We start from the raw sequence: 15,465 nt of genomic DNA, 5'->3' as shown, positions 1-15,465 counted from the left end.
GATGGGCTAAGCTTGGCTTATGTCCGGTCCATCTTCCATAAGGGGTTTGGAGGTTGATAGCTTTGGAGGGTGTTCTATTAAGAACATGGGCTGCTTTAGCAACAGCCACCCCCAAAAAAGACTTAGGTAGTTGAGCATGAAAAAGCATGCATCTTACCCTTTCCAAGAGGATTCTATTCATCCTCTTGGCAACCCCATTTTTGCTTGGGATTTCCGGGAGCTGTAAGGTGTCTAATAATACCACCATCCTTACACATTTGGTCAAACTCTTTATTACAAATTTCCAACCCATTGTCAGTTCTAGTGACCTTAACTAACCTGCCCTTTTGGTTCTCTACCATACTTTTCCATGACCTAAATGTTTCAAAAGTGTTATCCTTTGATTTTAGAACATATACCCACAACATCCTTGAGTAGTCATCTATAATTGAAAGGAAATACCGAGAGCCACCATGAGTTATTGATTGGGTTGGACCCCATAAGTTTGAATGTATATAATCTAGGGGTGCTTTAGATGAATGGATTTTTTTTTTTTTTTTAAATTTAACTTTGGTTGCCTTGCCTAAAATGCAAGGTTCACATTTATTTAATTCTAGTGACTGTCCTAAATCCAGAATACCCTAGTTTGCAAGTTCCTTGAGCCCTTGCTCACTTATATGTGACATTCTTATATGCCATAGACTTGCCTTGGACCTAGAATTAATGTTGACAGTTGCAGTTTCACCACATAAAGTGGTGGCCTGCAAAAGGTAAATCCCATTCTTTAAAACAGCCCTCATGCAGATTAGAGACCCCTTTGAAATCTGAATGGCTCCACCCTCACCTTTAAACTTAAGCCCATTCCTATCCACTAAGAGAAATCAAGTTTCTCTTTAATTCAAGGACATACCTAACTGATGTGAGGGTTCTAAGAGAGCCATCATGTAGTTTTAACCTAACATCTCCTACCGCTTGAACCTTACATTCATGGTCATTGCCAAGCAAGACCTTTCCTCCATTGATTTCTCTAAAATTTTGCAACCAATGTTTTCTTAGGGTCGTGTGAAAGGAGAAGCCAGAGTCCAAGACCCACTCTAGGCTATCTGCACTCTTACTTACAATAAGGACTTCTGAACTATCATAACCGGAGTCACAAAAGTTTGCCCCTCCTCCTGAATTTTCTTTCTCGGCTAGGTCCTTTTTTCTCTTAGGGCAGAGACGCTTAATGTGGCCTTCTTACTGGTAGTAATAACGTTTTATTGGGCCTTTTCCATTTCTAGATTTAGACCTAGATTTTCCCCTATTTTCCTGGTCTCTTTTAGAGCTTCTTGACCTAACTATTAGGGCTTCACCAGGAGAAGATTTATCATTCATCTTAAACCTCAGTTCTTTGCAATTTAATGCACCTATGATATCCTCTAATGTGAGCTTATCTCTACCATGTTGAAGGATATCTACGAAATTCTCATAAGACTTAGGCAATGAATATAAGAGCACTAACGCTTTGTCCTCATCTTCATATTTCACTCCTATGTTCTCTAAGTCTAGGCAAAGCTTATTAAATTCATCTATATGATCATGCAATTTTTGAGATTCTTGCATTTTGAAATTAAAGAACCTAGCCTTTAAGAATAGACGGCTAGACAGAGTTCTATTGAGGTAGAGATCTTCAAGCTTCTTCTAGATTTTAGCCTCCGTCTTCCACTTCGATACCTCATGAAGTACTTTATCTCCCATGCTTAAACTCAACATACTGTAGGCCCTTTTGTTGATTTCTTTCGAAGCCTTTTCTTGTTCTTCAATCACCACCGGTGCCTCTTTCCCGGTAGTCGAGTCTACTGTCTTGGATTCTTGTTCCAGAGCTCCCTCGAGTCCTTGACTACAAAGAAGAGCTTCTATCTTTATCCTCCACAAGCTGAAATCATTTGACCCATTGAATTTATCGATGTCAAATTTTGATGAAGTTGGTGCCATATCGTTTGCGGGTGTTGAGTCTGATTCCTTGAGTCTACTTCTTGGCTCTAATACCACGTTGTTAGAGTATATCACAGCACTCCCTCGGATTCTCTCAACTCAAATAGCTCACCCTAGGCACTCCCACACTCAAGAACACAAACAATATAGATAACACAAGCAAGAATCAAAAGAAAACAGTAAGTACACAAGATGATTTATCCTAGTTCGATCTCAAAAGAGACCTACGTTCAAACTGCTATTCTGCGCTCCAATCCACTATCTTGAAACAACCTTTAGCATGATTATAAGAGTACCCAAATCACACCCAGCCCATGTACCCTGAAAGCTAAACGGATTCCCCGAGAATACAAGACTTATACCCAGCCTTTCTCTCTCAATCTCTCGACTAATCCCAACCCACAAGATAGAAACAGAAAACCTTTCCGTAACGAAGCACACACTCACCATTGCCTTGCCCCACGATCCCTATTTATAGATTATAGGAGCGTGAGATAGAATGACTTAACTAACTAACCGGTTGACTGGATTTAACTAACTAACTGAAACGGTTAACCACCATTCTAGAAACATACCTTCTAGAATTATACTTATTCTAACTGGAAAAACACAAAGAGAAAGAATACAAATGCCAGCATACACAAACTATCTTCTAATCTAATACAAATGAAATAACAGTAACCTTGGCGGCAGCCTATCTCAATGAAACGGCTGACACATAACATCAAGGTTGGGGGCAAGCCAAGGATGGGGCGATGAATTGGCTTGAATTTTCAGAAGAATTGTGTGATAGGTTTGGAGAAAGGAGTATGACGAACGTGGTTGAAGAATTTAACAAATTAAACCAAGAGGGTTCACTGAAAAATTACCTAATGAAGTTTGAAGAATTGCGGGCCCTACTTTGGATGTTACAACCAAGCTTAATAGAACCCTATTTGGTGTCAAGTTTTATTAGTGGATTGAAGGATGAGCTACGACCGATGGTTAAGATGATGATGCCGTCCATCGATGAAACAAGCAGCAGAGAAATCCCGACTACAAGAACTAACACTACAAGCAATTTATAATAATTACGAAATGTCGTTGAGTGGTAGTCACCCCACTAGTCAGCAGTTGGAACGGATTTCCAAGGTTAACACTAACCTTGATAAAGTAAAAACCCTACAACAGAGCAAAGGCGACAGATAAAATCGTGTTATAAATGCAGAGACAATTTATGTCCAACCCACCAATGCAAAAGACTGCTACTGAACATAGAAGGACTAGATACAAAGATGAAAAAGAAGTTAATTGCCATGAAGAAACATGGGAGTGCAAGGTGATCAATGGGGAGGAGTTGCATTCTATACAGGCTGTTGAGGTTGAAGAAAGGGCTGAGGCGAATGAGGAAGATTCAAGGGCTATGAACGTTGTTGCACTTCTACTACTAAAAGGGAAAAGGCGAAAGAGACAGAAGGAGAGAAGGGGGCAGCAAGTAGTGAAAGCAGGAATTGGTTGAACCATGGCCGTTGCTGTAAATTCTGGGGTAAATTCTTGGGGACAAGAATTTTCTCAAGGAGAGAGGAATTGTTACAACCCTGGGGGTAGATTAGTCATTAGGAAACTGTTGCAAACTGTGTAACAGGCTATGGTTAGGTAGTTAGAACAAGCCTAACTAATGGGGGTGGAACACTGGCAATTAACTCTCCTAACTATAAGAAGCGCCTTATAAGAAGGCCGTTGTAGAAGGAAAGGGCATCAATTGATGAATAATCAAAATTCCCTTCTCTCTTTCTTCTCAATTTCTCCCTCCATCTCTCTCGTTCTCTTCTCTTTCCCTCTTTCATTCTTTCTCTCCCTAAAATTTCTATATTTCTTCTGGAATTCTTCTTGAAATTCCGTCAATTGCCCAGCCCTTTATCTAAGGGCTTGACATTATCTTGGTAGTGGTTGACAAGCTGACAATGTTTGCTCATCAACCTCACCCACCCCCTTTAAAGCACAGGAGGTAGCTTAGGTATTCTAGGATTCAGTGGTCAAGATACATGGAATTCCTAAATCCATTGTATCAGATCGAGATAAGGTCTTTACTAGTCACTTTTGGAAAGAACTATGGGTGAGGTTGCATATGTCTACTACATATCACCCAAACATAGATGGGCAGACCGAGAGGGTCAACTAGTGCCTAGAATCCTATTTGAGATGCATGTGTTTTGCCAATCCCAAGAGCTGGAATAAATGGCTATCCCTAGCCCAGTGGTGGTATAACAAGAGCTACTTGTCATAACCCCGAGGATCCCCAAGGATAGAGTAGAAAAATATAATAGTATTTAACTTACATGCATTATCATATTTTGTAATTTCCTTTCCTTTTTTTGTTATAGATATTTGTTTTAGCTATAAGCAGTTATGGTCACTGTTGTAACTGCACATGGGTGCATGTGCAATGCTGGGAGGCTAATTGAATATTCTTATTTCTCTCTCTAGATTTCTCTCCCAATCTCCCTCTCGTTTCTCTATACAATTCTCCCTCATTTCTATCTAATTTCTTTCCCCATTTCTGTCCAATTTCCCTCTCCAATCATTTTGTTCTCGGTCTTACTTCTATCGGATTCTTTCGATTCCCAATCCAACCCTAGGCTAACCTTAGGTTCATGACAAATTAGTATCAGAGCAGTCGTTCCTCGACTATGAGTTCGGAAATCCAATAGCATCCGATCATATTTGGAAGTAATCCAACCAGATTTGAAATAGAGTTTGTAGATCGCGACGGAGGTAGGCAGTTTATAGAAGTGATCTCAGTGTCGGAATTATGGTGGCTTGAAAGCTTCAAGTAAGGTGAGTCAGCAAAACGAGACTGTTGCGATCAAAGCCAATCCCTTTGGAAAGCAATGCTAGAGGCAATCTCCTAGCTGCAACTCTGACTATTGATTCAACATAAGCTATTAAGCGATGTGTAAGCGATTTTGAAGGATGAGACTAGTTGAATCTCAGAATTTGATTCCGACACACGAGGAGGGAATTGGTACAACAGGTTCGGCTATGAGATACGATACTCCTATTTCGACAATTGAAAGGCGAAGAACCCCGGCCAATTCTGTGAACATCCTTAGCCTTTGTTCACTATGGCTTGTGCAAATTCCGAATTCCTAGCAACGGTCCCCAGCTACAAGCACCGATGTTCAACTACTACGTGAATTTGATAAATTGTAGCTATCCACAGCTATCAATTCTCAATTTCAGAGAATCCCGTGGTTGCTTCACATTCGCTCAAGAAAGGCGAGCAGCCCAAACGATTCCAATGGGGAATTCCGACGATCTGGAAGGTTGTTCGATTTTTGGAGCAATGGTGATTTATGAAGGTGAACAATGGTGATTCGGAGCAACAGAGTCAATTAATGTGATAGGCGATTCATAGCAGCAATCTAGGGAAACAGATCAAAGGTTGTTGAATTGAGAGGAGATCAATTCTCAATTAGGCAGAGCATAGCTGCTGTTTCAAAGTCAATTAATTTTCAGAAGGTTGCAACGGAACTGAAGAACTCACAGGAAGCACTATGGACTTCCGATTTGAATTGTGGAGGAAAGGCGGAAGGTTCAACTGGGAAGGCAGAACAACAGTTTGATTCATTGTTGTTTCCGAGTTGCTGCAATCGCGATTCAAGAAGGCAACCTCAACCATTATCGAAACTAATTGAGTAGTGATTAAGGAGATTCCGATTAGAAGTCCAACGATTCCTAACAACGAATAAGTAAATAGAATTCCACAAGTGATGACTTCTATCGAATTCTAGGCTGTGAGAAAAGGGAAAACATTCTAGTTGGAAATCTGGTTAGCCTTGTTCGAATTGAAAGGGCAATGAAGAACGGGGGCTCTTTGTGGCGAGTATCGAAGACTGTTGCAGCAAGCAAGACCAGAGGTGGAATTGGATTTATCACCAGTAGGCGGCTCATTTTACTGGAAAATTGAAGATCACTGACTATGAGAGGTGATCGTTTATCCTAGGCAACGGCTGTCAAGCAGATACCAAACGGAAGTTGGGGGATTAAGGATGTACAGAGCTCATGTTTATTGGCATTCGACTTATCCTGCTCATGAGAAGTCTACCATGGGAAGTAGTGTATGCACGAGACCATTGGAGTCTCAATCGCAACAAAAGAATGCTGCATTTTCAAGGGGACATCCTGCTCGTGAGGTCTGGGAGCAGTGCATACATGAAACAAACAAGGTCGCAATTGTAGCAAAAGAATGTTGCATTCTCAGTTGAAGGCAAACAACATGAGGAGTTTGGCCAGAAGTGTAATATCCCAAGTTTAAATAAATAAATGTCATTATTTTGTGAAATATGGCATAATTCGTGACGTTAAGAAAATCTAGGAGTCAATTTAAAGATCTTAAATAGCCAAATCGATGGAAAGGAATACTCCGAAACATATATGTCTAAAAAGAAAGAGATATCAATGACAAGCGTTTCAAGATAGGATTTTTTACATCAAAAGAAATCAAATCGGAAACTGTTTTCGATACAGCTACGAAACAGCCTAGAAAACCAAATCATCGTAAGATACTTCCGAAAAGGCAACAAAACCCCGAAAGGATTTAAGTGTTGCATAAGGAACAACCCTGAAGAAGGATCGGGGTAAAACGAAAAGATTCACGATCAAACGTGATTTTGCATAATTTCGGGCCTAAGTGTAATTTTTGAATCTTGGCCAAAAAGTGGTAAAACGAAACTCGGAGAATAAAATGTGAAAGAGGAAATTCTAAGGTTCGTTTTGGAATTTTCAGGAACTCAATACGCTACATGGAAAGGCCTAAAAGAGATTCAAAAAATTAAGGGGGTCAAAGTGTAAAATTTCAAAAAGAAGCCATGGCCACCACCGACCATGTTACTGCCACTGCCGGCCAGCCTCCGGTCGACGTCATGGGGGTCGTGCAAAGGCTCGAAAATGGGCTCCAAGGCATGGGGAGTCGATTGGGTAGGGTATGGGTCGAGAAATGGCCGAGTATGGCCATTATTGGACGGAGTACAGCAAGGCATGGTCGAGACTCGCCGGAAATTAAGGAAAAGGTTTCATGACAAATCATCACGATTTGAGGCTGGGTAAGGTCGTATCAGGCATTAAAGGCTTGGATTAGACTAGGTATGGCTCGTTTTGGCTCCAAAATCGGGTATAAAGAGAGGGTTTGAGGTGGCTGAATACACCAAGAATTAAACTTCAAATTGCCCGTGTTAGAGAGTGAATCGAGAGTTCTTGATAGAGGGCTTTTGTTCCTTGGGTTAAAAAGATTAATTCTGGAAAGTTTGGAGTGATTTCGTGTTGGTTTGAGTGAGATTCGAAGGATCACCGAAAAACTCGAAGCTCGTCGAAGTCGGACTGATTTTAGCCGATTTAGGGCACCTCCGGTGGTGTTTTCGGGCCAAGGTTAGTACCATCAGGACCGACTTAAAGTGGGCTTCGAAGTGGTGCAAAAAGATCAGGCATCGGAGCATTGACAACGACCGACAAGAGGTTGAAAACGATCGGCGAGTGTAGCACACGCGCCAGCCTTACTCTCAGATCATGCGCAGGGCGCGTAGAGCATACGTAATTTTTGAAATTTTGTTATTATTTTTTAGAAAAATATTTTATGATTTGTTGTGGAGAAATATTTGGAGAATATTTATTTTGAATTTATCGAGGAGAAAATTAGAGAAAAATTTGGAAAAAATATGATATTGAAATCATAGTTGTTAAAGGCGCTCGCCTAGGCGCAAGGCGCCAGTTCAGCGCCTCGCCTGGGCCAAGCCGAGGCGATTTCAATTAGGTGCTCGCCTTGCACGGTGAGGCGCCAAGGCGAAAGGTGCGCCTCATGAAACCTAGGTTTTAATTAAAACCTAGGCAGCCCAATTCCACCCCTCTTCTCAATTCCAGCATGTATACATTACAACATATTTACATTTTTTTAGTTTAAGTAAATGTCCATATTTTCTTTTATTTATATTTTATCTTCCATTTACTTTAATACATAAATGTAAATAAGAAAGTACCCCCCATTTGGATTCAATAAAAATATCTAAAAAATCAAAATCCATAACAATAAGAAAATAGAATTTTGGTTTTAGTACAAACTCAGGATTTAGCGATTTTATCACCCCCAAAATACATACCTACTATTTCTTGAAAAATTCATTAAAAATCATTTTAACAACAATGAATATTAGCTATCAAAATATCGGAATATAGTTTTTCAAAATGAAAACATTTTCTTATATGTCTCCTTATAATGTGCTAATCTTCTAGACTTAGAAAAATAGCATTTTTCAAAATGAAAACATTTTCTTGATTGTGGACTTGTAGTGTTTATTGATTGTGGAGAGTACTAAAACTTGTCCAAAATATCCTCCATCAATAAAACAAGAGATTGGAGAGTACATGCAAAAGAAGAAGAATAACAGGGATGAGCGAAATATGGCACCATTAGATGATTTTCAATTTGGTGAAAGGTATGATGAGAAGGAGGAGGAGGAGCTGCCTCAAAGTAGGAAAAGACCCAATGTATTAAACAAAATCGATCACAATCGTGTTCAACTTCAGCTTCGACTTCAAAGCGACAAGTAACTCAGGTGACTGAAGAGGAGGAGGAAAGTGAGACAAAGACCGAAGATGATGAAGACTTGGAAGAAGGAGAAGAATTGGGACAGGAAGAAGGAGATGAAGGGGTGATTGAAGGGGATGATAAAGATATTGACCTTGATGTTGATGATCTCCTTAATGATGATTGATTAAAACTTCTTTATGGATTGTGGACTTATAGTGTTTATATGTTTGTTTAGAACTTTGCATGATGATTGGTACTTGTTTGAGTTTGAGACTTTAAGTTTGAACTTTAATGATGTTTCTAGTTTAGAATTTGCATGATGAATGAATCAACTTTGATGATGTTAGTTTAGAATTTGAAGATAATGAATCATTAATGATATGTATGTGTTATTATAGATAATTTGATAGTTTTTTATGATTTTATAAGATTTTAAGTTTTTTTTCTAAAAGGTGCACCTCACTTCGCAAAGGCGCGCCTCACCTCGTGCCTCATGCTCTAGGACCCTTTGCGCCTCGCGCCTTTCAGAACTATGATTGAAATTCTAGAATAAATGTGATGACCAAGGATCATTGAGGCATCAAGGTTTGGTCAAGAGTGTGATTATTAGGGCTCGGCACGTTAATTGAGGTCAATGCGCATTTCGAGGTTTCGGTGAGTTGTAAATGTGAGTGGTTTTACCAAGACTGAATTTTATTTCATGCAAATGGTTATGACTTGAAAGTGGTTTTACCCTAAACCTGACTTATGTAAATGGTTTTATCATATTAACATGCCATGTTATGCTATATATCATGTAAATTGCATTTACATGTCATGATGATGAAATATGCATATGCTCACGATGATATTATTGATCATGCACCGCATATGTTTGAGAGTACGGGCCGACATCACTGCTCTACCAAGGGTGCACCCATACACCTTAACCTAGTAAGGAGATTGTAAAAAATGGGGAGCAGTATTAAGGTACAGTCGGCTCAAACGAAAGGAATGAGGATATTTTTCATCATGCATCCATGCACGAAATATGTTTATTGTACCCTTACTAAAATGATTCATCATCTAACTCGGCCTATGGCCCCTAGAATATTCAAACGTTCTAAAAAAAGATGTAACAGAAGCAGACATGGAAGAAGCATGTGACGACACTTAACAAGTGCATAATATTTATGATTATGAAATTTATGTATTTAAGTTTCTGCTAGTTGGAATTATGAATGTTTTGAAAGTCAACGATGTATGATCTAATTTATGACAAATGTTAATGTTAGGTTTGATTCTTACTTTCGCTAATGATAAAATACCTAGTCTAGTGTATATGATGTATGATAATTTTTCATGCTAGATAGGTAGATGGAAAATTTTGAGAGTTTGTACCATGATGAGTTTGATTATTAGAGAAAAAAAATGAATAATGCTATTGGTACACCTTTGTGTACACCTTGGGCTACACAAAGGTGTACCAATGACAAAAATGTCCCTCATGAGGCGCATAGAGGCGCGTGAGGCACATGGAGGCGAGGGGTATTTTGGTCATAATACCCTTTTGTGTAGCCCAAGATGTACAAAAATGATGTACATCTAGCATGATTCAAAAAAAATATATAAACCGAAATTTCCTAAGTTATAACACGCCCAAGAAGGTGGGGTGTTACAAGAAGCCTCAGGCATGGGAAAACCTATAGATGCATAAGTCATTGTACTAAGCGGTTACTGCTTAAGCTACTTGTACCTATTCAGTTACGCCTAACAAACCAAGGGTACTAGCCTATAAAAGGCCATAGGAGGACGAGAATCATCAATGAAGGGATTGGTTCTTTCCCTTTAAATTATTTCCCTCTCTAAGTCTCCCTCCATTTTCTTCTCTGTTCTACAATTTCCAGAATTAGCCAAGCCTCAAATTCGAGGCTTGACACAAGTTTGTTACAATTTATAATGAACTTTTAATTTTTGCAATTCACCAACTGAACTTCTAGTTTTGTTACAATTTATAACTAATTTTTAGTTTTTGAAATTTACTAACTAAACTTACAAGTCTGTAACCATCATATAACCTCATTAGAAACCCTTAGCTTTTATCATGAAACATAAACAAACAAAACAATGCATGGACAGTGATATAACTTGTTTCTAAGTTTTGTGTGTTTTTATGTTCAGTTCTGTTTTTTTTTGAGATAAAGGTTAAAGCTAATTTTTTTCTAACAACATTTTATGACTGTCACAAACTTGTATGTGCAGTTAGTGAATTAAAAATAAAAAGTTAGTTATAAAATTGTAACAAATCTAAAAGTTCAATTAGTGAATTGCAAAAATTAAAAGTTGTAACAACTTAAAAGTTCAGTATTTTTTTTTTTTTTTGGGTAATTTACCCTTTAAAAATTGACCTTTGTGAACTTTGCTTAGCTCAATCACAAGAGATACTAACATAGGGCAGGGATAGACAAATGGATTGGCACCCTTCACAAGAGGTGAGATTCCCTGCCAGCTATTACTATGATGCTTGTGTACCAAAGAGAACTCTAATTTTCCAATAAAAGCAATGTGGAATTAAAGCACTACTACAATTTTTGGAGCTACACTCACTACTAATAACCTGAAAAGATAAGGAAAAGCTATTAGAGATTGGTCTCGTACGTGTAAATCAATGGTGAACCGTTGAATCACCTTCTGCTCCCCTATCCAATCATATGCAACGTTTTGGTGCTTGCTTTTTCCCTTTGTAACAATTCCCATCCACACTCACACTCAAATCTCCCTCAAGATGGATACAATCTCTCACACATGGATATGACAAAAAGTAGAATACAAGAAAACAATACAACCCTATTACCAAGAACCTACATCCAGACTAGGATGATCTCGTTCTTCACTATCTTGAAACCAGAAAACCAAGATTACATGCACAGATTACACTCACAACCCTATTACCAAGCTGCCCTACCCGAAGATTACAAAGCAATAAACACTTTCCTCTCTCACACATATACACAACACATACTCTTTCTCAAGATAGAATAAAAACAGATTAGGAGAGAATGAGAATACACCCCCCCCCCCTCTGGGACCCTCTATTTATAGACTATAGAGGGCGGCAATTACAAGGACACTAACCTCAGTAACTGCATTATACATATAGCGGTTACCGTTACAGTCCCTAACTACCAATCTTCTAGAAGTCTTAATCTAATTCTTTCTCTTCGGCCTTCTTCTCCCGTGACCATATGTCTAATCCTTAGTCATACTTCAACACCCTTTCAGGTATCTAGTACGTTACACCACCATCTAGTTTTAGTTTTTTGTGCTCTTGGAAGCAAAGCCACCCACCCTTCACATGTCAAAGGACTTTGTGTCATCCATTCTGATATGTGCTTTGTGGTGTCTATGGAAGACTAGAAATGGTAGAACTTTCGAAAGTACAGAGATCCCTATTTCTTGCCAAAAGGATCACTTGTTATCATCCTCACTTTTGTGGTTGATTAATGACACTTCCTTTTGTTTGTCCTTCTCCAATTCTTGAATGATAATCATTTGCTAGTCTATAGGTAGTGAACAACTAGTTCCCTATATATTCTCTTGTACAAAGTTCACCCCCTTCGTTTCCATTACCACATGTTTATTTATCAACAAGAAAATATTTAAAGAGGGCAGAGTAATAAATGTGAATTAAAAGGTTTTTGTTTTATAATTAATTTTTTAACTTGTTTCTTTAAACTTATATTTCAAATTTTATGAGTTTTTTTTTTTTTATTCTAGTTGTAATTCTTCTAAGTGATCAACAGTCAAGATCCCTTAATAGATAGACATCAGGGTTGATAGACATCAATATCCCCAATTGACTAAAATGTTTCATAATAAATAGGCATAAAAATATGGGTAAATTACAAAAATAAAAAAATACTAAACTTTCAACTTAGTTTCAATCCCAAAGAATTGATCTTTCTTTTAGTTGTTGAATCTCTCTTTGTAATATCAATGAGAGATTGAAAAAACAGGGGGATCGGTGCTAATAGCAGTGTCTAATATGAGATGCGATGGGCGACTATGCGTGCTAGGGGTAGTGGTCACAATGTCTCTCGACTTCATGACAAGAGGAGAATAGAAAGACGGTGGGGAAAGGCCAGAGAATAGAGATAGAACAAAGCGATGGAGAGTGGTCGGAGAAGAGGGAGAAGTAGAAGATGGAGATGATGGCGGTAGGCAGTGTGGTTCCATGGTGCTAGCGATGGTATTGTTGAGGCAGTGGATCGAGAATGAAAGGAAGGGAGAATGGAAAAATTGAGAGGGGTAGTCCTAGATGGTGGCCCACAATGGGAAAGGCTTATCACAACCCGAGGGCATAACTGTAATTAGGGGCAGGATATACTTGTAATTAGTTGATATTCTAAGGCTAGTAGGACTCTAAGTGCATATGGCCACTTAGCCCTAACTGTCGAGAGAGGTGGTTAGGAGAATACTCTAGAGATGTAACTCTCCTATAAATAAGATAAGACCAATGAATGAGGATGGGGATCATGTGAGGATTAATACCACTGATCTTTTCCCTCCTAATTCTTTCAATTATCTCTCTCTTCTTTCTCTCTTCTTTCCCTCTTTTTCTCATGTTTGTCTTTCCCATCTATTCTCTGTTCTTCCTCGATTACAGAAAAGCCTCCCTGTCAGATTTGAGATATGACAAGGCTGAGCAGGGGGTTGCCGGGGGGGGGGGGAGAGAGAGCGCCATGAGGCTGTTAGCAACAGTGGCCAGCTACTACCACTGCCGTGTAGTGGTATTTGCAGTATTTTACTGCAGAGAGAGAAAGGTAAAGACATTAGAGGATGAATTGTAATTCACTGTAAAGAAATTAGTTGCCACCTCGTTGTCTAGTTAGCACTTTCTTGATGCCACATCATCATTTTAACAATCAAAATTAACAGACACTAATGGCCTAATGGCATTTTAGAATTGGAACAAAAAGATAAGTTTTGGTGTGTGAATTGAAAATTTTAAAAGTTCAATCTAAAATTGAAACTAAGCTGCAAGTTCAGTATTTTTTTTGTAATTTACCCTAAAATTATAATATGACACATTTGGACCAGTACCAGACACATTTAAAAAATTGTCCAATGGATATAAATGCCCACCGCCAGAAGGAACCTTCATGTGTGACAAGTATTCATACTTCTTCTAAGCGTGCATGTTTTCCTGCCCAGAAAAAATTCATCTCTAATAGAGGAGAAGTCTACGTAAGAGAGAGTAAGCTAATAGATTCAACCCTTAAGTCCATGTCACGGTGGACAATTAGTCATGAGAAAAGTTCTATCATTGTGTTGAGTGATAATGCATTTGTATTAGTCCCACTTTTGATTTCAAATTCAGTATGGCTACACGGAATATTACTATGTGAATTCACAAGGAGATAATCTGTTTCCCTTCCATTAAAAGACTAGATGTCAAGCAAATGCAAAAAGAATTCCTTGGTACAGGCAATAAAAAATCAACCTTTGTACCAAAACTGCTACAAAGACTAAATCTACCAAGCCATGTCAGATCGAACTGTCGTCCAAACATTGGCATGTAGAAACTAGCCGGAAAATTGCCAGAACACCTAACAACCCAACATTTTTGCAGAAGTTGGTTAAGTGATAGCAGTTACAGCATCTGCTAGATTACAGAGAGAATTACAGAATAGCTAAGCCAGCACCAAACAGTAGTTTCCTGTGATAAGGTTTTGATCCAGTTCATAAATTTTCTCAAGATTTAAGAGAGTATAAGCAGTACAAGTAACTAGGGTTAGCAGCAGTACAACACTTTAAACCAAAAGAACACCAAAAAATAAAGTATCAAAATAGATTAAGAATCCAAACAGAGAAAGCAGCAAAAGTGTGAGGAGCTTACTCGGTCCTTAGGCCGCCATTTTGAGACCAAGCCACTACCAGAAGGACCGGATGGAACACAGTCCTCGAAAGCTTCATGTCTGAGCTCATACAAAACGACAGTCGGCGGCAAATACGCCAAGCTCGTAGCAGTAGTAGCGGCAGCGGCATTGCCGTAACTACTGCTTGCGGTCTCAGAATCCCTATCTCTTCTCTGACCAATCAAATCCCCCAATGCCATCAAAATTTCAAGTTTCCCTCAGTCACGCCACACCCACGAACACACAAAACTATGAAACCCCTGCCCTAATCAAACCGTATCGCAAGAACACACACAGCAAGAGCTCACCCCAGCCCCGAAGATCGAAAATCGCAGCTTTAGGCTGGCCGATGACTGAGAAACAAGCCACCCAAAATCTAATCAACAAAGGCGGTGGCAGATGGGGATTCTTCTTAAAAAGGATGGTGAATCCAGCTCCTGAAACACCAGAAAACCTGGAAAGAGGCTGCTCCGAAAACCCTAGGCATCGAACGAGCAGAAGACGAACGGGATGGAGGCGCACATGGGAGAGAGGGAGAGAGGGGGGGGGGGGGGGGGAGGAGTACGGCAGGCAGAGCCCCCAAAAAGAGGATCCCAAATTACTTACTCGCCTTTTTCTTTTCCTTTTTTTTTTCAACGAAAAAATGAACAAGTGCGATTAAGAGAGTTAGTGAAGTTTCCTCTCCAAATTGCGATTGCGAAAATATATATTTATTTAAGACAAAGGTAAAATGATGAAATTATCTATTCTGAGTTCTAATTTAGGTATGAGCATTCAAATCATTTACCAATGTTTTCCTGAAGTGACACTTTTCCTTTAGATTTCTGATTTTAGAGACCTTAATCAAAGGCTAAACCAGGACTAGAATTATACTAACAAGATTGGACACAAACTTTTGTATGTTTTTTTAATAACATCACTGAGTCTTTTTAACTTTTTACAGTTGGATATCCATACAAGTAACATCCTTTTCTTTTGGATTTATTATTAAATTAAAAATGAGGAGATTTTTTTTTAAAAAAATAATTTAATTATAATGCCCCACTCTTCTAT

General features: G+C 38.9%; 1 protein-coding gene across 1 annotated transcript in view; it reads right to left on the bottom strand.

Annotated features, from left to right (window-relative positions):
- LOC127789244 (regulatory-associated protein of TOR 1-like) overlaps nt 1-14,966 on the bottom strand; it is a 92,680-nt gene extending 77,714 nt beyond the window's left edge. The window contains exon 1 of the mRNA XM_052318083.1: nt 14,394-14,966. Within this exon, the coding sequence (XP_052174043.1) occupies nt 14,394-14,612 (219 nt within the window). The 5' untranslated portion in view covers nt 14,613-14,966. The remainder of the gene's footprint in view (nt 1-14,393) is intronic.
- Nucleotides 14,967-15,465: the final 499 nt, after the last annotated feature.

The sequence above is a fragment of the Diospyros lotus genome, chromosome 13, assembly GCF_014633365.1.
Source record: "Diospyros lotus cultivar Yz01 chromosome 13, ASM1463336v1, whole genome shotgun sequence".
Classification (NCBI taxonomy): Eukaryota; Viridiplantae; Streptophyta; class Magnoliopsida; order Ericales; family Ebenaceae; genus Diospyros; species Diospyros lotus.
The sequence above is the reverse complement of the archived record's forward strand: the minus strand, read 5'-3'. Positions and strand labels throughout refer to the sequence as shown.